We start from the raw sequence: 23,486 nt of genomic DNA on the forward strand, positions 1-23,486 counted from the left end.
AATAAATGTTCTATTTCTTGGGAGTTCCAGAATTTTTTTTTCATCGACCACAGAACATAACTTTCAAGCTGTACAGATCGAAATAAGCCTGAATATCAGGAATACTGTATGTAGCAACGGAGGGGAAATGTTTTGTCTTTGTCAATATAACCAGCTATTCTGCTATTTCACATCCCCAGGACTGAAACCTTAATTCCCTCTTATAATGAACTTTACCTATCATTTTTATCCTACTCATTTAAGGCTGAGCACACTGCACTTAATCACTTTCCCCTTGCAGTGTACTTTCTTTAGAACTTTGCCTTCCTCACCCCTGTGACAATGTTTCCATCCAAAGCACATATCACTGTATGCTGTTTTGTACATTATACATTCCTCCCCAATGTATTTATTTGGTTCCTATTGTACGCTAACCTAATATTAGACCCTATAAGCCTGCAATGGTATTTTTAGTAAACGTGCTATTATAATAAGGAATCTGATAGATACGTCGGACCGCAGATTCCTTAACTTAAAATATCCCCAGGCGTCAGACTGGATCCGGAAAACTTTTCACAGCAGCACCTCTGTGCGCCAGAGGCGGCGCTGCACGGCTCCGCCCTGACGTCGTCCACGGACGTGACGTCAGCTGAGCCATACATGCCCCTCCCGGCGTGCTAACGTCAGTTTTCTCCTTTTCCACGTTCCAAAGGGGATACTGGAAAACCAGCAGTTTCTTGACATGTTTTTCGGGTCTTCTAAACGCCTTTGGCGTCACGGGACAGTGTGCGATGCCTTTGGGCTTTGAGGCGTGTGAGATCTGTGCACGTCAGATGTCGGTAACGGACCCGCGCGCCAAATGTATGTGGTGCCTCGGAGTGCACCACAACTCCACAGAGTGTGACAATTGTCAGCGGATGAAACCAAAGTCCTTACGGGAGCGTCGGATGAATCTGCTGGCCGCACGGCTGTCCGGTCCTGCACCTTTGCGTCTCCGCTCTCCCTCTCGGGATCGAGCCCACTCCTGAGGAAGTTTCTGCAGACGTCGTTTGGAGGCGGGGAAACATAAACGTAAGTCCAGGAGGTCTTCCTCTCATACTCGTGACGCGGGCGCCTGCTCTTCTCGCTCCCTGCTGGCAACAAGCATCTGAAGGTCGTCTCCTCTGTACTCCCCCTTTCCGGGTGCTGGAGCGACACAAGCCTAAATGGAGGCTTATTCTGAAGCACTCCGCTCTTACTTTGGGTCCTCCCTTCTTCCTGGTGCGCCTTCGGGTACCATAGAGGTGGAAGGCACTCATGTTGGGTCTTCGCCGACGGATTCGTCCTAGGCTCCGGCGTGTGCATCGACTCCGGTTCCAGAGCTGACTCGACGCCGACGGGACACGGCCCAGTGGGTCCTCCCAGTCGTCCGTCTAGCCCACCCCGTCAGTCTCTGTATTTTGCTCCCCTGCTATTTACCCTATACATTAATAAATTGGGGGGACACCTTAATATCATGCTGTAAGGACATACCTAGGGCCGGCCCCAAAATGATTCCTGCATTGCTGTACGCCAACGACGCAGTTTTATTGTCTAGAAATGCAAGGGACCTGCAACAACTCTTAAATTGTTTTATAGATTTTATGAATTCACTAGATTTAATCACAAATTTTAAGAAATCCCATGCAGTGTCCATAGACCCTCGAAAGGCGGCCAAGGCCAAATTTTATTGTAAAAGGGGACGAATTAACTAAAGTACCCACGGTTCCATACTTAGGGGTACTGTTTGAAGAATTGGGGATGGGGTATATTTCAGACCAGATCGCAGTTGCCCCACTGTTACGGTGGCTCAGAATCTGGGCGCAACCCCCCAAAACTTAAATCAACTCATACTTTCGGATTGCATGGCGCTAGAGAGAGCCCTACACATCCCATGGCTGAAATATATAAAGGAAGAGACAAGATGTCTTGGTTGTCGATGCCCCTGGATAAGACCGCGTTCATAGATTTTAAACAGCAGTTTGTGGACAGGCGGAAATGCTTTAGGGAGGAGGCTGAGTTTGTTAAACCTTCGGTGAGAAGGTATGTTACATTGAGCCTAGGCTCACAGCTAAAACCATATTTATCTTATGTCAACAAGCCATACCATCATTTTGTCTTAACAAGATTTCGCTTAGATATGGTTCCCTGGCTTCTGGAATTTCCAAGAGGATATTTAAAACCTGACTCACTAAAACCTTGCCCTTGTGATAACTTCTCTGAACAGGATACCTTGCACCTAATGTTTTTCTGTGCTTATTATGAGTCTTTGCGCAGGTAGCACATTCTTCCTTTACATAGAGATTGTCAGTTTGTCCAAGTGAGGCCAGCTCTGCTCTATTTACAAATGCTGGCCTCACCTATGGTTTGCTTTGGGGTCGCAAGCTTTTTAGTTGGGCCATTAGATATAGGACCAGACTACCTCTGAAATGGCAATCTTGTGTTGCTTGCTGGTTCAAATAGGTCTTCCTTTTTAACCAAAACCTTGCATTTTTAAATGCGATATTAACTATGGACCTGGTCTACTATTCTAGCACAATGTAATTTATAGGATATAGTTTTTTAAAAGCTTTTTAATATGATTACTGTGACTGTTATGCGGGACCACTCTACTGTAATGTATATTGATGGAATGTGTATTTTTTATAATATTGTACGCCTTTATGACTCTTGGCTGTCGAATAAAGTACTTTTGACTGACTGACAGTCTCTGCATAGCCATGAGCAGCTCCCTGCATTGACGTTGGAGGCGGCGCCGGGCTCGACGCCCTGTTCCCCACATGTTGCAGTGGGGTTGACGTCAGACGGCGACCAGCCCGACTCCCCCTTGGAGGTCGTCCACATCCAGACGACATTGGCTCGACGTCCGTCAACGCCGGTGCCGACGTCCAAGTCTCCTCTATTTCAGGAGGTTGATATTCCACACGACTCCTCGGACGTCAATGCGACTCCCACACGGCATCGGTCGACTCTGGTGCCGGCGCCTCCTCATGCCACACGCTGACTCTCCTATGGACTCTCCTGATCTGCGGCCGTTTCGGCCCATGGTGCATGCACCTTGTGTGGCGTGGACTCCGGATCAGCCCCTGACGCCTCCACTGTTGCGGTCTAGTGGACAGGGTACTCTCCAGCCATCGCCTACGGATGGGTTATTGTCACCTCCCCGAATGGCAACTGAGGCTAGTGCTGCCTGCGCACGGTCTATTCACAGTATTCACAGGGCGGCTGCTATTCTTTGTTTTCAGCCCCCTGTGGTTTCTCTGCCTTCTGATCTTTTGTTGGATCTTCTCCATATGGTGCCGGTTGAAGTGGGGCATCCTTGTTTGACATCATGCTGGGCACATGAGCGAGGCCTTCCTCGGTGACCCTGTTGATCGGACCATAGCTCATCGACAGCGTCCTGCCCCTAATGATCTGCTCTGTCTGTCCCTTCACCCTAGGGTTCAGGGCCTAGTTGTTCAGGCAGCCTTTGACTCGAACAGGGAGTCTAGGTGGTTAGACGCATGTGGTGGCCGGCTTTTCGCCTCTGCCAGTGCTGGCATCTGCTCCTTGAATACGGCTTGTGTGTTCCACACGCGCATCCTCTACCGTTTGGGACTTGGTCGAGACTCTTCTACCTTCAATTTCAGAAGGCCTGCGGGTTGAATTAATCCGCCTTCTGCATGATGGGAGGGAATGGCGCAATTTTCCGTCCGCTCTTCTTTTGACACCACTGACTCGGTGGGCCGAGCTCTTACTCTGTCGGTGGCTTTGCGCCGCCATGCTTGGCTGCACGACAATAGTTTCATGGACAAGTTCGGGATGCTCTTAGTGATCTGCCTTTCACTGGCGTGGACCTTTTTGATAGCCACGCAGATTCAGTGGTCTCCCGCCTCATGTCACAGCTAACGTGACTCTTGTGGCATGCCCCTTTTTGCCTTAAGAGTATTCTTTTATTCTGCGTAGGCAATGTTGCCTTGTTGGTCTGATTTAATACATGTCACGGTCCTCTGCGTAGCACCCGGTTAATGTAGGCGGTGGTTCCGCCATCTCAGTATTCTTTACGTGCCGTCGGACGGCTGGTTCTGTCTTTCCTTTCAGTCCGTATTTCCTTTCAGTCCTCTGAATGTGTACTTTGCCCAAAAGGACTCCCCCCCCCCCCCCCCCCCCCTCCTCGCAGGGGTTGACACTTACCCTATGTGGGGTATTTATAGGCTATTTGGTGGCTGCCTTAGCCTTGGTACCCTCCTTTGGAGTTTTTCGCCCCAATCTTGCTGTGGGCCTCTTTTTTATGCTGCTCTGGGATCCTGATGTTAGCATCGCTCTATTGCACCTTCGGTGCAGTCGGCTCTGGTAATCCTTCTACGCCTTGGTATGGGTTCCTTACCTCATGGCTTCTGCCTCGCCTGTATTCACGGGGGCGTTTTTCAGCGTTGCTGTGATCCTCTTGCCCTTGATGGCTGTTCTTCTTTTGCCAGTCACTATCTTAGGGCCCTTGTTCTGTACAGTTCCGGCGCCGTTCTCACCACTGACGTCCTGTCCTCTTTTAGCACCAGGATACAACCTTTGTATGTTACGCTTCTTAGTGTTGGTGCAACCTGTGAATGCACCCTCGTATAATTGCTATCATAGGATGTTTGCATTGTTTCTTCCACTTCTGTGGTGCTGGTTCTCCCCTCCCCTTTCAAGGTTGTGGTAAATCTTTTCGTACTTCAGCCCTTACTGGGCTTGTCTTTGAAGGTGGCAGCTTCGCCCTGTACCTCTCTACTGTACCTTGCCTTGTGCTCTCGTTTTCAGGGCACTTTCCCAACAGGAATTTTTTTACACATTTCCTGCTGCTTTCCGCACAGGTGTTTTCAACACTTCTGCTTGGATACCTGCTGTACCACTCTCAAGGGGAGTGTTCTCTTTAGGATAATCGCTTCTTGAGTCCTTGGACCCTTCGGTTGGTCCTGACTGTTTCCGACTGGCGTGTCTAGCTCCGTCTACCCCTCTATCTTGCGGGGGACCGTTGCTCCTCCCGGGTAAGGGGCTGATGTAGCTTACTAGTCTGGACATTGTTCTGTCTATCTCTGCTTCCTCATGACTGTTGGTCCTTTTCGCGTCCTCTGTGTTACGCTTCATTTCTGGGCATATTTCCATGCCTCTATACCTGCTCTGTGCTGTTACACAGCAATATCGTGCTGTCAACGTTCCTTCATTTGGTGTCCGTGGTCATTGACCCGGTCTGCTCGCCTACGTGTTCTTTTGTGGATGTCCAGCTTGCTTGGTGCCCCTTTTTGCCAGTTGCTTTCTTGCTATTGTGTCTCTCGCATCTGGGCTGCTCACGAGGAGGGTTCTTGTTCTACTTCATGTGGTTCTACCGTCCACACAGTATGCTTCTGTTTCATCCAGTCTTCCAGTTGACTATCATTCTTACTGTAGTCCTGTTTTGGGTGCTTCTGATGATTGCCGTCAGCCCTTTCACATGCTTCATAACAGAGTGACTCTCCAACGACGTGTCTTCTGTTTCTAGTACTACTGGCACTTTCTGTTCATGGATTAGCATCCTGCCAATACTGTCCTACGTATTTGGCTCGTACGGGATTCAATAGTGCTTTTTTCCACTGTTGTAGGTACTGGACCGGTATGTGTTGACTCTGTCCTACCGGTTGTCTTCACTCTGGGTTTTACTTATAGTCAATACACCAAATCCTGCAGATCCATCAGATCCTGGGTTCAGTTCCGCTTCTTGCGAAGTCATGAACTTTCCCTTTCACACAGACATATCGCTTCGGAAAGTTTTCTGGATCCAGTCTGACGCCTTGGAATATTCTAAGTTAAGGAGTCTGCAGCTAGACTATGTCTCTACCAGGTACATCGTTACCGGAGGTAAGTAACTCGTTCAACGGTACAAAACATGATCCCCAAGATGTTGTGATTATTTCTAGATAAATTGCAGTCATGCCTTTTATTACAACATTTTATTATTTTGCAATCTACTATCAGAAATTGAAAATATTGTGAGATGAGTGTTTTATTTTATGAATTCTTGATGACTTGTAATACGTTTTATCACAAGTGTTTTGAACCCTCCTGATATTCCAAATTTCTGATGATCGGTGTTATTGGAAGTATTTTTTTCATTGAAGTAGATTGTGTGAATTTTTTGTGGTTGTTCTTTTATGACTTTTCAAGCCAAATAAAGTAGTATTGACTGAGTGTATGTAATTTTTATTTCAAGAATTCTTTTCATTACATGCCAGCTAAAATTATTTCTAGTCCAGACATTAAAAGAGAAGAACTGAATCCTTGATAAAACACTGATATTTTGAAAAATCCGATAGAGATATCCAGCTGCAGATTCCTTACCTCTGAATTTCCCAGGCTTCAGACTGGATATGGAAGATTTTTTTTCAAGCAATACCCCTGTGCGCCGGTAGGTGACATTGGTCGGCTCTGCCTGACGTCGTCGGCACAGTATTGACATCTGCGTCACCTATATAGGCACCACCTCGGCGCTCTGACGTCAGTTCTTTTCTTTCCGCACCATCCAGCGCAGATCCATGCGAGAGCTACCCTCTGTCACTTTTTAACAGGCTTTTTTCGACATTGTGTCAACCCCTTTTTTGGTGTGTAGATTTTTCCTCATGTCCAAGAAGGCTTCTGGGTTCAAACCATGTGGTGTCTGCCACCGTGCCATGTTGGTGATAGATTCACACATGATTTGTCTCTGGTGTCTGGAGTTCTACCCCGACTCGAAGTCTGACTGCCAAGCCTTGACCCCGAAAGCTTTGACGGAAGGGTCCCCGCGCTCAGCACCACATCGTTCTCCTTAGAGGTCTTGTTCATGGTTCCGGTTGAGAGGAAGGCCCAGGCACCGGAATGGGAGTCCTAAGTCTTCGTCCTCCCTCTCCAAGTCGTTAAGTCGGTCAAGTAAGAAGCACAAAAAACCAAACCTTAGAAGTGGAAGCATGACTTCGCCCCATCCATCGGCCAACGCGACAGATGAGTCTTGGCCTCATTCCTGTGAACCTGCGCCTGTGTCAGCTCTACGCTTCCCCGCTTTCCCAGGAGCCAAAGCAACCCCCTCCCATCTCAAACAATTTTATGACACCATGTGCCTCTTATTTAGGGACTTGACCCTATTAGTGCGCCTTTGGGTTCCGGAGGCTCAGAGGGGTCTCAATCGTGTTCCGCGCTGGCGGTTCCGATGACCCACCCCAACTCACCCCTTCATGGATCCAGAGATGGATCAGGAATGACGCAGGGCATGCCATAGCGACCTTCTCTGGCACCGGCCTGACACAGAGACTCCTGATGCCGCCGGCGCAAACCCCATTCTCTTCCTCGATGGTCGGGAGCCGGATCAGCGCCTACAGACTCAGATACCAGCACCGACAGAACCCTTAAGCCCTAGGTCAGTTCCTCAGCCTTATTTTGAAATGGTAGGAATGGAGGAAGATTGGGAGGGGTCCCTAGACCCTTTGCAAGACCAGCCTTATCAAGACATGGACTGGTATGAGGAATTTGGTGAGGCCAGTGGACTGGATACCTCTCCAGATTCTGGCATGCTTTCTCAGCCTACCGTGGCTACTGAGGAGGGAGAATCATATGCTATGGTGGTGAGAAGAGCCACTGTGGCACTGAAGACTAATACCTTGACAGAGGTCCTGCAGCCAGGTGTTCACTCCACAGAACCCTTGCTGCCCTTCAACAAGGCCTTAAATGGTGTCCTCCCGGAAACCTGGTCCAAGCCTAGCACAGGGGCTCCTGTGAATAGGACATTTGCCCACCGCCGTTGCCCTGCCCCAGGCGACCCAAATTTCCTCACCAACATCTGAGGCCATTCAGTGTGCGATGCTGCAGAGGCCAATTCCCTAAGGGGCGTCCTGGAACAGGACGTGAAGACTTTTGAGGATTGGCTGTAGCAGCAAGCCACTGAATTAGCCCCTGTCTGTACGAGGCCTGATAAATCCTCTCGAGCCTCAGCCCCCTGGTTTTGTGAGGCCTTAAGGGAGAGTAAAAGAGTTTGTAAACTTCTTGAAAGAGAGTGGTGGAGGAATTATAATTCTTCAGATAAATTGATCTATAAACAGGCACTGAAGAATTATCATAAGAGTATACGTGAGGGAAAAAAACTCTTTTTGTCTACAAAAATTGATATGGCGGCTTATAAGAGTAAAACCCTCTTTAATGTGGTAAAGAGTTTACCTCCCCTGCCTCTACAAGCCAACCGTTTGCTCCCACTAGTGACTGGACGGACCGCATGGCCCTCTTTTTTTATGAAAAATTAAAATCAATCCAGGATTCTTTTGTAGCCCAATCACCGGAGCAAGAGGATACTGAGGGCTTTCTCTCAGCCGCCTGTACCAGCTCTGGGGTTTCTCTTAGGGAGTTCCCAGAGATTACTTTGGAGCAGTCTCTGGTGTTTATGAAAACTTTGAAATCTGGCTCGCCCACAGATCCCTGCCCAGCCAAAGTGTTGTCCTTAATAGCGGATGTGATCAACCCCTGGGTGAATTTGATCTTGAACACCTCTCTACGGGAAGGGTCAATGCCTCAAGGGTGGAAACATGCTACGATCCTTCCGCTACTGAAGAAACCTTCGGCGGACCCTGAGGCTGTATGTAACCACAGACTCTTCTCGCTTTTACCTTTCTTCTCGAAGGTTCTGGAAAAATGTGTTAATAAAGTCTTAACAAACTATGTGGAGACCAATGATTTGCTACACCCGAGCCAGTCTGTCTTTAGAACCAAATTCAGTATTGAAATGGCCTTACTGGAAGTTGCAGAAACTGTTAAAGCTACATTGGATAGAGAAGGGAGAGCTGTTTTGGTGCTGTTGGATCTGTCTGCACCTTTTGACACCGTGCCTCATCCGAGCTTACTGAAAAGACTCCGGGATAGCAATATTGGAGGCACGGTGTTGAGTTGGTTTTCATCTTTTCTTGCCAACCGCTCTCAAACCATCTGGTCGCCCCCTTTTATGGCGGAAATTCCCCTCTTGAATGTGGGGGTGCCTCAGGGCTCTATTTTAAGCCCTACACTATTTAATTTGTACATGGCCCCCCTGGCCCCTCTCGCTGAGAAATTTGGTGTTAAAATAGTGTCATATGCTGATGACACTCAGCTGTTGTTCACCCGCGAGAAGGGAATCGAGTTTAATGGCAACTTGATCAACACCTGCCTCTCCAAAGTTTTTTCCTGGTTAAGCCATAACCATTTAAAATGCAATTCCGAGAAGTCTGAGATTATTTTTTTCGGGCCTCAACCTCCGAATATTTGGCATGAATGGTGGCCCCTGGATATGTAGCCCCCTGCGACGGCCGTTTCCTCGTTGAAAAATTTGGGAGTTAAGCTGGATTCCACTCTTTCTCTGAAGACCCAAGTACACTCGGTAGTCTGGGTTTGTTTCGGGTTGTTGAAAATGCTGCGAAATTTCCTTCCATTGCTCTCGATCCCCTACAGGAAGACAGTGGTACAGGCATTGATAATGTCCAGATTGGACTATGTTAATTCCCTGTATCTTGGTCTTCCTGAATATCTTCTGAGCCGACTTCAAGTGATTCAGAACTCGGCAGCCAGAGCCATTTTCTTGACAGGTTCTAGAACCCATACGACCCAGCTTTTGTCCTCTATTCACTGGCTTCCAGTACGGAAAAGAATTCTGTTTAAAGCCTTGGTCCTGGTCTTTAAGGCTTTCCATAAGATCGGAGCCCCGTATCTTAGAGATAGATTCCAGCCTGATCTCCCTCAGCGCACTTTCAGATCTTTCTCCCAACTTTTGATCATCACTCCTAGAGTGTTACATGCCCGGATAGGGGGCAGATCTTTTCATGCTACTGCCTCTCGGCTGTGGAATAGCCTTCTGTTTGGTATCAGACAGAGTCCGGATCTCCTTTCCTTTAGGAAAAATCTTAAGACATGGGTCTTTCAGCTGTGAGTCTTTGCAATGATCGGTTGTGTTTTATGTAACGTGACATCTGGATGTTTCAGTGCTGGGACACTCCTGGGAGTAGCCCCGTGCTCTATAAATAAACGTTAACGTAACATAATCAACCAGGATAACGCACCTGCGTGCCGGTTAGGCATCAAGGCCTGTGACGGTTGCTTGGCGGCCTTCTTTTCCACCCCAAATACGTTCTCTACTGATGAGGGAAGATATCCCGAAACCCGGGCCATGTCTCGGGTCTAGAGATCTTCACAACAACAAGTACTCACTTGCACCTACTGAGGTGAACCACTCATGAACTATACGTACCAGAATCCTTAGCGGCGATCCGGAGGAGGGGCTAGCGGTGTGCGATCCATTGCGGTTGATTTAACATAATTAACCCCCCCTACCCCAAAGAGCTTGGTGGTCCAAGCCTTTACCTCCCACAGTGCTTTCCCTTCCACACCCCCTGACAGGGAATCCAAAGGCTGGACAGTTGGGGTAAGATTTGTTTTCTTCTGCCAGCCTTGCATTGCAGTTGGGGAACACTGCATGCCTGTTGGGCCGTTACTCCCACTCCCTGTGGCAAACGATTTGCACAAGTGCTGCCACAGGTCCCGGAGGAGGCCTGGGCCATCCTGTTACAAGCAGTGTCAGAGGGGAGAGATGCAGCAAACTTTGTGGTGCATTGTGGTCTTGACATGATGGATTCGTTGGGCAGTGCGATTTCATTGACAGTGGCTGTTCGACGCCACACCTGGTTGAGAACTTCTGGCTTTTCAGGGGATGTCCAGGCCCCTCTCATGGATATGCCCTTTAATAAAACCCACTGCACTGCCGTTGTTTAGACCTGCACTGATTACGTACTCCAAAAAATTTTGGAACTATAAACAATGTTTAATTTTGTAAGGGAATGCCCTGCTGAGGGTTGTCCCCACAACCCTGTCTGAAAACTGCACTGTCGAGGCTTGGAAGAATCCAAGTCTGCAGGGTTCTCTACCTTAGTCCCTAAGGTTTCTATGTATGTATACTTGTTTAGTGCAACAATTAATTAAACATTTTTCAATAAAGTAACCCAATAAACAATTTTATATTCATAACAATTCATGTACTCGTATTCAAGTTTTGTGATTTAAAAGAAATATACACATGTTTGAATCACATTCAAGTTGCAACACATTGTATACAACAAGCACATAACATCCCACAGGTTCGCTTCACAGTTCTAGAAAAGGTTGATTGCACTACAGGCAAGGAAAATCATACCCTTTTAGCTAGAAGAGAAGAGGTAGAGAACCCTGCAGACTTGGATTCTTTAATAAAACCCGTCACTTCAGAGACAAGGCAGACATGGCACTGGAGCGCTTTAAGGACTTGCGCGCTACGGCCAAGTACCTGGGCCTCTCAGTGGCCACACATCCCCTGTCTGCCTCTCGCCCCTTTTGTGGCTACGGAAGGTGCTTTCAGCCACATCAGCCACAAGGCAGCGCAACTTCAGCAACCTCTGCGTGGGCGCGGCTTTTTCTGTACCCATGGGTCGAGCTGCCAGAGGTCAGGTCAGACGCTCACACACTGCCACCTCAGCCGCCACACCTTCCTAGTCCGGCCCTTCCGGATCATAAGCAGACAGTTGGTGGCAGGATCAGTCATGACCTCCACCACTAGTAGAACATCACTTTCAACAGGTAAGTTCTTTAGATAGTCCGAAGGGGCTACTCCTTCCCCTTCGAGACTACCCCTGCCACCAACTTCTGAGCGGCTGATGGAGGATCACCTGACTTTGCTTCAGGACGAAGTCATGGCTCTGTTTGCCAAAGGAACTATAAAAACCGTTCCGGTGCCAGAAGTAGGCTGTTGTTTTTATTCCTGGTACTTTCTGATCCCAAAAAAAGGACAATCCTAGATCTGCGAGCCCTCAACTACTTCCTCAAAAAGGAAACGTTCAAGATGCTCACTCTGACTCAGGTCTTGTCTGCCCTGGACCCAGGAGACTAGATGGTAGTATTGGTCTTGCAGGATGCCTAATTTCACATTCTCGTCCTGCCTGCTCATCGGCGCTACCGGCGGTTTACGGTAGGCCATGAGCACTTTCAGTTCACTGTACTCCCTTTTGGCCTTACATGCACTCCTCCGGTATTCACCAAGGTGATGGCGGTGGTTGCGGCTAGCCTGAGCAGATCAGGGGTGCCAGTCGTCCCCTATCTCGACAACTGGCTGTTGAAGATGGGCTAGGCCCAGTCTGTAGTCTCCGACCTCTTGACTATGAAGAACCTTCTGCATTCGCTGGGGTTCAATATCAACATGCCGAAGTCATACGTGACTCTCTCTGACGCCCCCTTTCATTGGAGCTGTTCTGGCCCAGTTGAGTTTCGGGCCAATCCCCCGAGGAGCGAGTCCAGGATATTCAGGCTGTGATACCGATGTTTCAGCCTCTATCCTGGATTTCAGTGAGAATGACTCTGAGGCTGCTGGGCCTCCTGGCCTCCTCTCCTGCATCCTGCTAGGGACTCGTGCCAGATTGCATATGCGGGCTCTGAAGTGGACTTGAAGTTCCAGTGTGCGCAACATCGGGAAGCTCTTCGACATGGTCCAGATCTCAGAGGGATTTATCTGAGGCGCTTCTCTATTTTTGCTATCTATGTACAAATCTTAACGTGCAATCTATAATTAGCAATTTGTGTCAAGCCCTCCCCTTGCTTGTAGGTCTATCCTCCTCCCTGCAGAGTGCAGGCAGCCTCAGAAACTGGGTACTTAGCTCGTTGCTTCCTAATAAACATCGTAAATCCAGGTAGGCACTCTGATTCTTGCAAATTACTCTGTACCACTCGCATTGTCATACCCCAGCATCTACAGCCCGTATTTTCATATCCCAGCAACTCTAACACTTCCTGTTTAACTTGTCATTATAGGACCAGGTCGCATATAGAAACCTTTGTACAAAATCACACTACATTACGATTCAGGAGCATCATTCAAGCTCCGCTGACAATATATGCATTGGTAAGCTAACTTATTACACCATTTGGCTTACGCCTACATGTATTCTTCTTAATCAATGGCTAATACAGCATAATCCATTCATGCAGGATCCCACTTTAATCATATAATGGGACCAGCGTATGAGGTGATTGCCCGCTATTGAAGACATACTTTTCTACCTTAAGTGACCAGTACCACTTGGTGAGCTGTCCAGAATAGATCAGTAAAGCAGTGCACAGAGCCCTGCACTATATTTTATACCATTAATAATATAGAGATATGTTTTTTAACTTCATTAGCGGCACTGGCACTTTATAGGCATTCACATTGTGTCCATTGAGGACAAAATACACACACACTTCGGTTTTTGGGGAAGTTTGGTTTTCTGCCTTATCACTTATCTCTTTCACTATTTTGGTTTGGGGTGAATTAGGCCTTTGGTCTTATCCTCCTCTTTTTCTCTGTTAGCTATATCTTTTTCATCTGTTGACTGGCATTTTGCGTACCAGTCTTTTAACGTGGGGAGACTATAAAGTTTAATTATGTTTAGATTGAGGCTACTAGCCCTTACTGTGAGAAGAGACACTCACTCATGTCAATCAATGTAATTGTATTCACAGAGAAATATTTGGCAAGTGGCATTCCTGAAGAAGACAGGTCTCTGCCGAAACGCGTGTAGAAAGATGAATGACTACCACATCTCTCATTGGTGCATTCCTCGATTGAATATATAAATATTGTAATCTTGTTATTAACATTGGGATACTGTACTATCACCTTTCTGTAATCATTACAAACTAAACGTATGGAATGTTTAAAAGAAGTCAATTATTTCTGTGATCTGTATGTATGGGTATATGAATGCAGTATGCATGTAGAGTGAGATGGTGATTTCTCTGTTGAAATAATAAAAAAAAAAGGGTATATTTTATGTAGAGAATATTCAATAAAACATATTTTTTTGTATATTGAGTGACGGTCTCCTCTCTCGAATATATTTTCATTATGTATTTTTAAACATGTATTGAATTTGCCCTAGGAACTTAACAGTATTTATTTCCCTGCCTAGGTGAACTTCACATTAGTAGCTGGGGGCTTCTAATCTTTGCAGTTCCAGATCTCGGAGGGAACTGCACATGACCTGCAGTGGTGGCTGACCAACCGCGATTGGGTCACTGGCGGGCCCCTCTCCCTTCCCCCAACCTCACCACACAGTAGTGACCAATGCATCACTCCTTGAATGGGGCAGCCATCTGGGTGAGTTGGAAATCAGAGGACTTGTCCCCTGCAGAATTTTGACTCCAACACAACATGCTGGAGCTCCGAACGATTTGCTTGGCATTGAAAGCCTTTCTTGCTTCAATGAAACAAAAACTTGTTCAAGTGATCACGAACCGGACCACCGCCATGTGGTACTGTTACAAACATGCTGCGGTCGTGGATCCTTTGTCAAGAGGCCCTGCGTCTCTGGACATGGCTGGAACAGCAGGGTTCATCCCTGGTGGTTCAACTCCTGGCAGGTCTTTGAAGGCCAGGGTGGACAAACTCAGCAGTCGATGCCTAGCAGATCATGAATGGCATCTTCATCCAGAGGTGGCACAAGGTCTCTTTCACCAGTGGGAAGCCTTGGTTAGATCTGTTCACCTCCGCAGAGCACGCACAATGTCAGAAGTTTTTCATGCTGCAGTTTCCAAGGCAGCTCTCGTTCAGAGACACTTTTCTTTTTGAGTGGAGCTCATGCCTTGTATACGCCTTTCTGACCATACCACTCCTGTGCAGGGTGCTCAAGAAGAACAGCAGCGACTGGGCACAAGTCATTCTTGTGGCTCCGGACTTATCCAATCGAGCATCGATCCGCCTATCAGGCTGTCCCTTCAAGAGGATCTTCTGTCGCAACCGCAGGAGAGAGTCCTCCACCCGAACCTGTCAACTCTACACCTTCTTGCATGGAGATTGAGTGGTGGCAATTGATAGCATTCGGCCTTCCTCCCGAAGTTTGCAATGTTATTTTGGCGGCCAGGTGGCCCTCCATCTAGACAGTGGTAGGCCTGCTGGTGGAACAAATTTGGACATTTTGTACAGAAAGGTCTATTGATTCTCTTTCTGTTTCCCTCTTTCAAGTTTTGCTTTTTATTTTGACCCTTGCCTTCCAGGTCTCTGCACTGGGCACTCTCAAAGGTACATTTTGGCCCTGTCTGGCTGCCAGACCAACCCTCATTATTTATTTAAATCTCCTATTGTAAATAGATTTTGCAAAGGCCTTGAGCATATGTTCCCACTTTACCCTTTCATTATGCCTCATTGGGACCTTAAGTTGGTTCTTACCTTCTTGATATGTGCTCCATTCGAACCTCTGGAAAACTGCCCCCTCCGGCTGCTTACCATCAAAACAGCCTTTTTAGTGGCAATCACATCTGCCAAGAGGGTGAGCAAATTGCAAGCTTTATCATCCAGGCCTCCTTTCCGGAACGTTTTCCTGACAAATTGGTGTTTCACAAAAGGGCCTCTTTCCTCCCAAAAGAGGTAACACCATTCCATGTGGGCAATCTGTCCCCTTGCCCACTTTCTACGCTCCTTCTCACCCCTCTAAAGAAGTGGGAAGTTTGCAGCCAAAAAGAGCGACGTCATTCTACCTTGACCGCACTAAAGAGTTCCGGGTTGACGATCAACTCTTCATGGGCTATGTTGGCAAGAGGAAAGGTCATGCTGTGCAGAAGAGGACTATCTCTCGATGGGTCGTCCTCTGCATCAAAATTTGTTATGATCTGGCCAAAAGGCAGCCTCCTCGACATTTGTCAGGGAGCAACGTAGGTGTCCCTACTCACGTTTACCAAGCAGTACTGTCTGGGCAGTCAAGTCCACAAGGACAGCCTTTTTGGCTGCTCTGTCCTGAACAATTTCCTGTCTACACTTTTACGCAGTCCCCTCTCTGGGATGGTTTTGCTTGGCTATACATTCAGAGGTAAGGAATCTGCTGCTAAATGTCTCAATCAGATGACCAAGTTACTTTCCTTCGGTAATGCCACATCTGGTATGGACATAACCTTGCTGCAGATTTCTTACCGACGCACCAATCCTCCCTGCAATGTGGTCAGGTTTCTAGGGTCAGGGCTGATCCCTTTAAGGGTCCTAGTTGTTTAGAAGCACACCAATATCAGTGCACTTCATTGCTGGTGTGGAAAGTCGTGAAAAGTAACTGACAGCGTGTTGAGGTGGTGCCTATATAGGTGATGCGGACGTCACAAAGGCGCAGAAGACGACACAGACGGCGCACTGAGTCGACTAACGCCACATACCGGCATGCAGATGTATTGCCCCAAAAAAATTCTTCTGGAGCCAGTCTGACACCTGGGAAATTCAGAGGTAGGGAATCTGCGGCTCGACCATGTCTCTACCAGATAAGGCGTTACCGAAGGCAAGTAACTTGTCCATTAATCTGTTCCGTAACCTCATAGAAAATCTCCACCTCGTTTTATTTGGAGGATGAAAAAAGCAGTGATTGTTTAGATTTATATCCATCCACACACAATCGTGAACCTGAATAAACATTTCACTAGCCCTTATATGAATACAGCTACGCCCAACTTGATCATATTACCAGCGCAGAGGAAATAGATTGCATTTTTTTGCATATCTGAGTTAGATGATACTTGTGTATTGTAGAGGCCCTTTGTCATTGACATCCGGTTCTTATAAGGCTGCTATGTGTTTTTTTTCTTAATTAGTACATGATCGTCTATTTGGCCCGCCCTCATGTTATGTTCTGAACCAGCTACTAGCATTTTTCTAAGGTATATATTTCATTTGAGATAGCCCATCACACCATTCATTAAAGTATGCTGCTTGAATGCCTTGAACAGTGCAAAGAGCATGTCCCGTTCCAATGCAATTTTCTCAAATTTTTTAATCGTATTTATTTTTGTTTGCCTCTATTTTTAAGAGAATAGTTGAATGGACAATGTTACACAGTCATCACAGGCTATGTGATGTGGGATTGAGAGACTTGATACGACAAACAGTTCTAGGGAAACAGAGCAATGACTTTTAATAAAGGATAAGCCTCAATATTTTATGTTTTTTCCTGTCTAGGACTTAATAGAAAGAGTGGTATCTGTAGCAGAAAATACTGCTGATGAACTGGCTCGCAGTGATGGTAGAGATGTCCAGCTGGAAGAAGATCCGGATTTACAGCTGCCTTTTCTTTTGCCTGAAGATGGCTACTCGTGTGATGTTGTCAGAAACGTACCTAATGGTTTGCAAGAATTTTTAGAGCCACTGTGCCAGAGAGGTAAGTGCTCTTAATTGACTAATGTGAAGCTCAATAATGTGTTCCTTTCAAAATTGGTACCTAAATAATTGAATGGTGGATTTGTCTATAGCTAATAGATAATCTACATTACCACAAAGTGAATCCGTACTCTTACTTGTTGAATGGGAATACAGATTGTGTATACATCCTTGTATGTTGTTAAATGGATAAATGGAAGCTTTTCTTCATCTTTAAGTTTCCTTAAAGTGGCATCAGAGAAGGAATGAGATGAAAAAAAGTTCAGGATCCCCCCTGATATTTTAATTCATCTGTGAGATATTGTTCATTGGAATTGTGAACAGCCTCCACAGTTTTGCTGTCAAGTTGAAGTTCGATTCAGCTGTGTGGGAACTGTACAAGTTTGTTTTTTTATTTAGTGTTAGTATGGTTAAAATGTGCTCCCAAATGTCAGTCTACCATACATTTGTAGAATTGGTTATGTGGCTTCCCAAACACGAGAAAGGAGAGCGGGTTCCTGATCTATAGACGATTTGACTGTTGCAAGAATTTCTTTCTTGAAGTTTGATGAAGGCCTTCTTTCCTGGGTAGATGAAGCTAGATGTTTTGAAGATTTTATTGTATAATTTTATTGCTGTGTGAAAACCTAGAATGAAGCTTAAAGTTTTATACGAGAGGTGGTGGTAATTGTTGAGCTGTTGGAGAGAGCATTTCTGCCCATTATTTGGTGATGCTTGCTGTATTTGTGAACAGTTGATAGGATTTTTTATGGGTTCAGTTTAAGAACATTTTCTTACATTCGTGATTCCATTTTTTGACAGGCAGAGTTTAAAGTGAAAGATTCTGGTTGTAGAATTTATTTTAGAAATGGTGTTCTCAACATAGGAGCCTTCCATCAAGATTTCTAGGGACTGTAGAAATTGAACAACATGGGCTAGGTGCCGATCTTGTCATTTCTTCATGTGAGGAAAACATATGTTTTCTGTTGGGCATGAAGAATATGGACTATCTCAGAATCCCATCTAGAGCCTGACAAGGAAACTCACAAGCAGATTCTCATACTCAATGGCTCTCATGGAAAGTATGTAAGAGGCTGCTGAAAGGTCCAAAAAGACGTGAAGCCACATGCCTTCCTCTACCCCGTTGTGTTTAAAGGAGACTGCCTGACAGATGGTCCTTTTCCTATATACAGTAGCCCATCATTACATTCAACTTGGTTTGGACCAATGCAATAAAAAGTCAGTGTCTGTGATGTATCTGCTTTCTTCTAGTTTAAGAATGGCTTTCATCAGAATATAGGATACTTGGTACAACTTAAGCAATCAAGATTTAATCATCTTATTCCAGTATATTTCTCTAATATAAACACACTTTTTATTTTTACAATGAACATTTCTTTTTTTTGCTTTATTCGATCTACTGATATTGTTGTTTTGTTATACTGCCATCCCAGTCCTTCCACCTATTCTGGATGGAAAAATGTTATATCCTATCTTCATTTATTTAAAGAAAAACTCTTTCTTTTGTCCTAAAACATCATAGTACAGCTAACCGATATTAAAAAGCTGCCACTGTATCAAGTACACCTACTTGCGGTGACCGTTAATTTTATTTTCAAGTAGACATTTCTGATTGTACTCTTAGCTAAGTAACTATCCAGTCTATTGTCCTCCTGGCAGACAAAAAGGCGAATGTCAGATTGTTTCCGTATCTACAGTGATTCGAAAAATAAATTACAAGCTCTTAATATGCTATAATTTTATATATTAAGACATATTTGACATTTATCTTGTTCTCATTGTCATAACAATAGTGAAATGTAACCTCATGTGATAACACCCAAATTTCACTGTCAATTTTCATTAAGCAAAAAATAAACCTGATAGCCTTCTAGCCACAGATTCTGGTAGGTGGCGTCGTATGACACCGCGTTGGCCAGAAGTGACATGTGCTGTACCTATACAGGAGTCATCCCGGCACACTGCTGTCAGTTCTTTACATTCCGCGTCAGATAGCGCTGATACAGTCAGAATTACTCTTAGTAATTTTTACTGCCCTTTTTCAACTTTTTCTTGAATCTTTTTGAGGAATTTTCTCATCTGGCGTGAGGATGTCGCCTAAGAAATGGGCTGATTTCAAACCAGATGGTGCCTGTCACAGATATCTGTTACGGATCCCCACTTGGTGTGCTGGTGGTGCTCGGAGCAGGACCACAACTCCAAGACCTGTGAGGACTGCCTCTCAGTGCTCCAGTAGGCGCTGAGGGGAACGAACCCTCAAGCTCCTCACCACCCAACATCAAACAATTCCTTGACGCTCCAGATTCCGATCGCTCCAAATGTCCAGATATTGTTCGCGAAGCCGCCCCCAGCGATCTGTGTCTCACTCAAAGTTGTCTGGTAAGTCCCACACGCATAGGAAATCAAAAAAGTCGAAAAGGTAATTGACTTCACCTCACCCATCAAGGTCTTCCAAGGAGGCGTGGGAGCGTCTGCACTTCAGGCCTAGCACTTCGAAGGAGCCTGAGTCAGGGTCACCTGCGTGCCTCACTAACTTTTTAGAAGCCAGACCAACACCCGCCCGGGGTAAAGAATTTTAAGGTCCTATGCACCTCATATTTGGGTGTCCCAGCCCCTCTGGAGTGCCTTCGTGCCCCAAGATTTGAGAGGGCCCCCACTGGATCCTCACTAGCTGATTCGACCTTGGCACGAACCAGGCCCCAGGGATCCCTTGTTGGATCAGGAGCGGAGCTGCCAATGAGACCAGAACCTTACTCTGGACCTGATTCAGTGCCGGCACCACCTGCACCCATTGGCGGCTTCATTCCTGACTACCCCATGAAGCCGGATAGGTATTGTCTGACGCCGGTTCCAGCGTAAACCAGGACCATGTTCTCTGAATTGGAGCCAATTACTTTTACTGGAGACAGGCCTGGAGTGGGAGATGAATTGGAGGGGCTCTGAGGTAACTTATGGAAACCAGCATCCCTTAGATAAGAATGAGGACATCTGGTAATCAGAAGGCAGTGACACCTTGCCTGATGCTGTCTTAGTCTCTCCTACCACCGTGGCTATGGAGGAGGGAGCCTCATTTGCTATTGTGGTGTGTAGGGCCGCTGTGGTCTTGGACTTTCAGCTACCCACAGTGGCAGTCAAAATGAACTTCTTGACAGAGGTGCTTCAGCCGGTAGTCACCCCCTCTGAACTTTTTCTCCCCTTTAATTAAGCCCTTTCTTACGTCCTACTTGGGACCAGGTCCCAGCCCTGCACAGAGGCTCCTGTACATAGGACAATTGCCCACCGCCACCTCCTCGCTCCCAGGGACCCCGGTTTCCTTACCCAGCACCCCACCTCAGAGAGCTTGGTGGTCCAAGCCTCCACCTCTAGGATACACCCCGGTGCGTTCCCGACCACTCCACTGGATAAGGAATGAAAGAGACTGGATACCTTTGTAAAGAGAATGCTGTCTTTCACCAGCCCTGCACTGCTGTTGGGGAACACCGTGGGCCTATATTCACATGCAATCAGGGATTTGGTTGTGCCTATGTGCTGCCTATGGTTTCGAAGGAGGTCTGAGCCATGCGCTCCCAAGCTGTTGCTGACCTAAGGAGAGATACAGCAAAGTTCACCATACAGGGTGGACTGGAGATGACCAACTCGCTGGGTAGAGTGAATTGATTGTTGGTGGCCCTGGGGTGCCATGCCTGGCTGAGAACAGCTGTTTTTCAGGGGATGTCCAAACCTCGCTTATGGACATGCCCTTTAATGCCTCCCATCTTTTTGGAGACAAAGGAGACTCTGCGCTGGAGTGCTTTAGGTACAGCAGGCTACAGCTAGTTCCTTGGGCTTGTCCATGGCCCCTTGTCACACCCACTCCGCCTTCTGCTCCATTCGTAGCCACAGACGGCATCTCCAGCCATGTCCATACCCTCCCAGCCACCACAGCAGACAGGCTTCCCAGCCTTTTTGTTGCAGAAGACACTGGTCCCATAGACAATGCGAAAAGGGTAGCTAAAGGTTGGGTCAGTCCTCACCCCCCACCCCTCTGTCCACCCCCTAGCATTTGCCAAACCCCTTTAGTTTGCCCTTCGACCATCATGCATGGGAATCCAATGGGGGCAGGATACACCATAACCTGCACCACTGGTGGTCAGTAACCTCAGACCGTTGGATTTTACAGATCATCCAAAGGGGCTACTCCCTACGCTTTGTGACTACCTCTCTACCCATGCCACACACTTATGACCGGCTGATGGAGTACCACCTCTCCTTGCTCCGTCAGGAAGTGCTGGCTCTCTTAGCCAAGGTAGCCATAGGAAGGGTGCCGGCATCATAGGTGTGTCATGGTTGCTATTACCGCTACTGTCTGGTTCCCAAGAAGGACAGAGGCTTTTGTCCTATCCTAGACCTGCCCATTTTCATTCTCTTCCAGACAAAGGGGAAATTTAGGATGCTCGCGAATTCTGTCTGCCCTGGACCCTGGAGGATGGATGGTAATGTTGGACTTGGATGGTGCATATTTCCGCATCCCTGTCCTGTATGCTCACAGACGTTACCTGTGGTTCACAATGGGCCAAGAGCACTCTGTTTGCTGTGCTCCCCTTTGGCGTTAAAAGTGCCTGGCTAGCTTGAATCCAGTGGCACAGTGAGCAAGGGACCCATGTCTGGGCATACCCATCCCACATAGAGCAAAAAGTGCTACGCAAACAAATGATGGACGGAATGCTGAATAAGTCATACATTCACCCCCAGTCAAGTGATCTGGGTAAAATCCATTGTTCTTTGTTCACCATGCCACCCCAGTTTAGACCCAGCCATATGCAAATCAGTCTTGACCCTCTGCCTCATGGGAACAGTGCAGACCGAACTGCCAAGCCAGGTCCTCCCTGGACCGGAAACAAGCATCCTGGGACCGGTTTCAGGGTATGTCACCCTTCTTCAGCCAGGCTATCTTGAATCCAGTGGCACAGTGAGCAAGGGACCCAGGCCTGGGCATACCCATACCACATAGGGCAAAAAGTTCTATGCAAACAAATAATGGACAGAATGCTGAATGAATCATACATTCACCCCCAGTCAAGCGATCTAGGTTAAATCCATTGTTCTTTTGCTCACCATGCCACCCCAGTTTCGACCCAGCCATATGCAAATCAGTCTTGACCCTGTCCCTCATGGGAACAGTCCAGACTGAACTGCCAAGCCAGGTCCTCCCTGGACTGGGAACAAGCATCCTAGGACCGGTTTCGGGCTTTCAGTCCTCATCATCCATGATAGCTTGACTCCAGTGGGATGGAGAGCATGGAACCCATGTCTGGCATACTCGTCCCACTCGGGGTGACAAATGCAAAAATAAAAATTGAAGGACCGAATGCAGAACAATGTCATACCTTCACCCCAGTACAAAGATCTGGGCCTAAATCCATTGTTTTTGTGCTCACCATGCCATTCAAGTTTGGACCCAGCCATATGCAAATCAGTATTGACCCTGCGCCCAATATGAACAGTCCAGCCTGAACTGCCAGGCCAGGTCTTCCCAAACTGGGGTGGTGAGCCAAAGAATGATGTATTTAACCCCAGGTCCTTGTGACTGGGGTTGGATGTTTTCATTGTCTAGCATTCCGTCCATCAATTGTTTCTTTTGCACATGTCGCCCTAAGTAGGAATTGTATGCCCAGACGTGGGCCCCGTGCTCACTACACCACTGGATTCAAGTTAGCTTGGCTGTCGAAGGGTGATGCCCTGAAACCGGTCCCAGATCCTTGTGACTGGGGGTGAATGTTTGCATTGTCTAGCATTCCGACCATCATTTGTTTCTTTTGCATATGTCGCCCGAAGTAGGAAGGAGGAAGGGTATGCCCAGACGTGGGTCCAGTGCTCACTACACTACTAGATTCAAGCTAGCCTGACTAATGAAGGGTGATGCCCTGAATCCGGTTCCAGGATGCTTGTTTCCGGTCCAGGGAGGACCTAGCTTGGCAGTTCCGGCTGGACTGTTCCCACAAGGAACAGGGTCAAGAATGATCTACTTATGCCTGCCTCCAAACTGGGTTTCTGTGGTGAGCAAAAGAATGACGGATTTAACCCAGATCTTTGTGACTGGGGTGAATGTTTGCATTGTCTAGCATTCCGTACAGCAATTGTTTCTTTTGCTCTAGTTATTCTTGTGGCTTCAGTTTGGGCACGGAGAATCTAATATTTCCATAGGCAGCACCTTTGCCCCGAGCATGGCGTGCCTTTACGTACACTAATTGGAGGAGGACTATATCTTCAATCAAAGCAACCCCTATGCAGCACAACTAAAACCCTGGAAGCGATTGGCACTCTGACATGCTACTGCACACCCTACATG

The 23,486-nt window shown here is 47.0% G+C and overlaps 1 protein-coding gene across 14 annotated transcripts in view; it reads left to right on the top strand.

The window, feature by feature from the left end:
• Positions 1-23,486, top strand: part of AFDN (afadin, adherens junction formation factor) — a 1,642,835-nt gene that overhangs the window by 956,823 nt on the left and 662,526 nt on the right. For all 14 annotated transcript variants that reach the window (XM_078648844.1, XM_078648846.1, XM_078648851.1 and 11 more), the window contains one exon: positions 16,961-17,159. In XM_078648844.1, coding sequence (XP_078504970.1) covers positions 16,961-17,159 — 199 coding nt within the window. The remainder of the gene's footprint in view (positions 1-16,960; positions 17,160-23,486) is intronic.

This window comes from Lissotriton helveticus, chromosome 6 (genome assembly GCF_964261635.1).
Source record: "Lissotriton helveticus chromosome 6, aLisHel1.1, whole genome shotgun sequence".
Taxonomy (NCBI): Eukaryota; Metazoa; Chordata; class Amphibia; order Caudata; family Salamandridae; genus Lissotriton; species Lissotriton helveticus.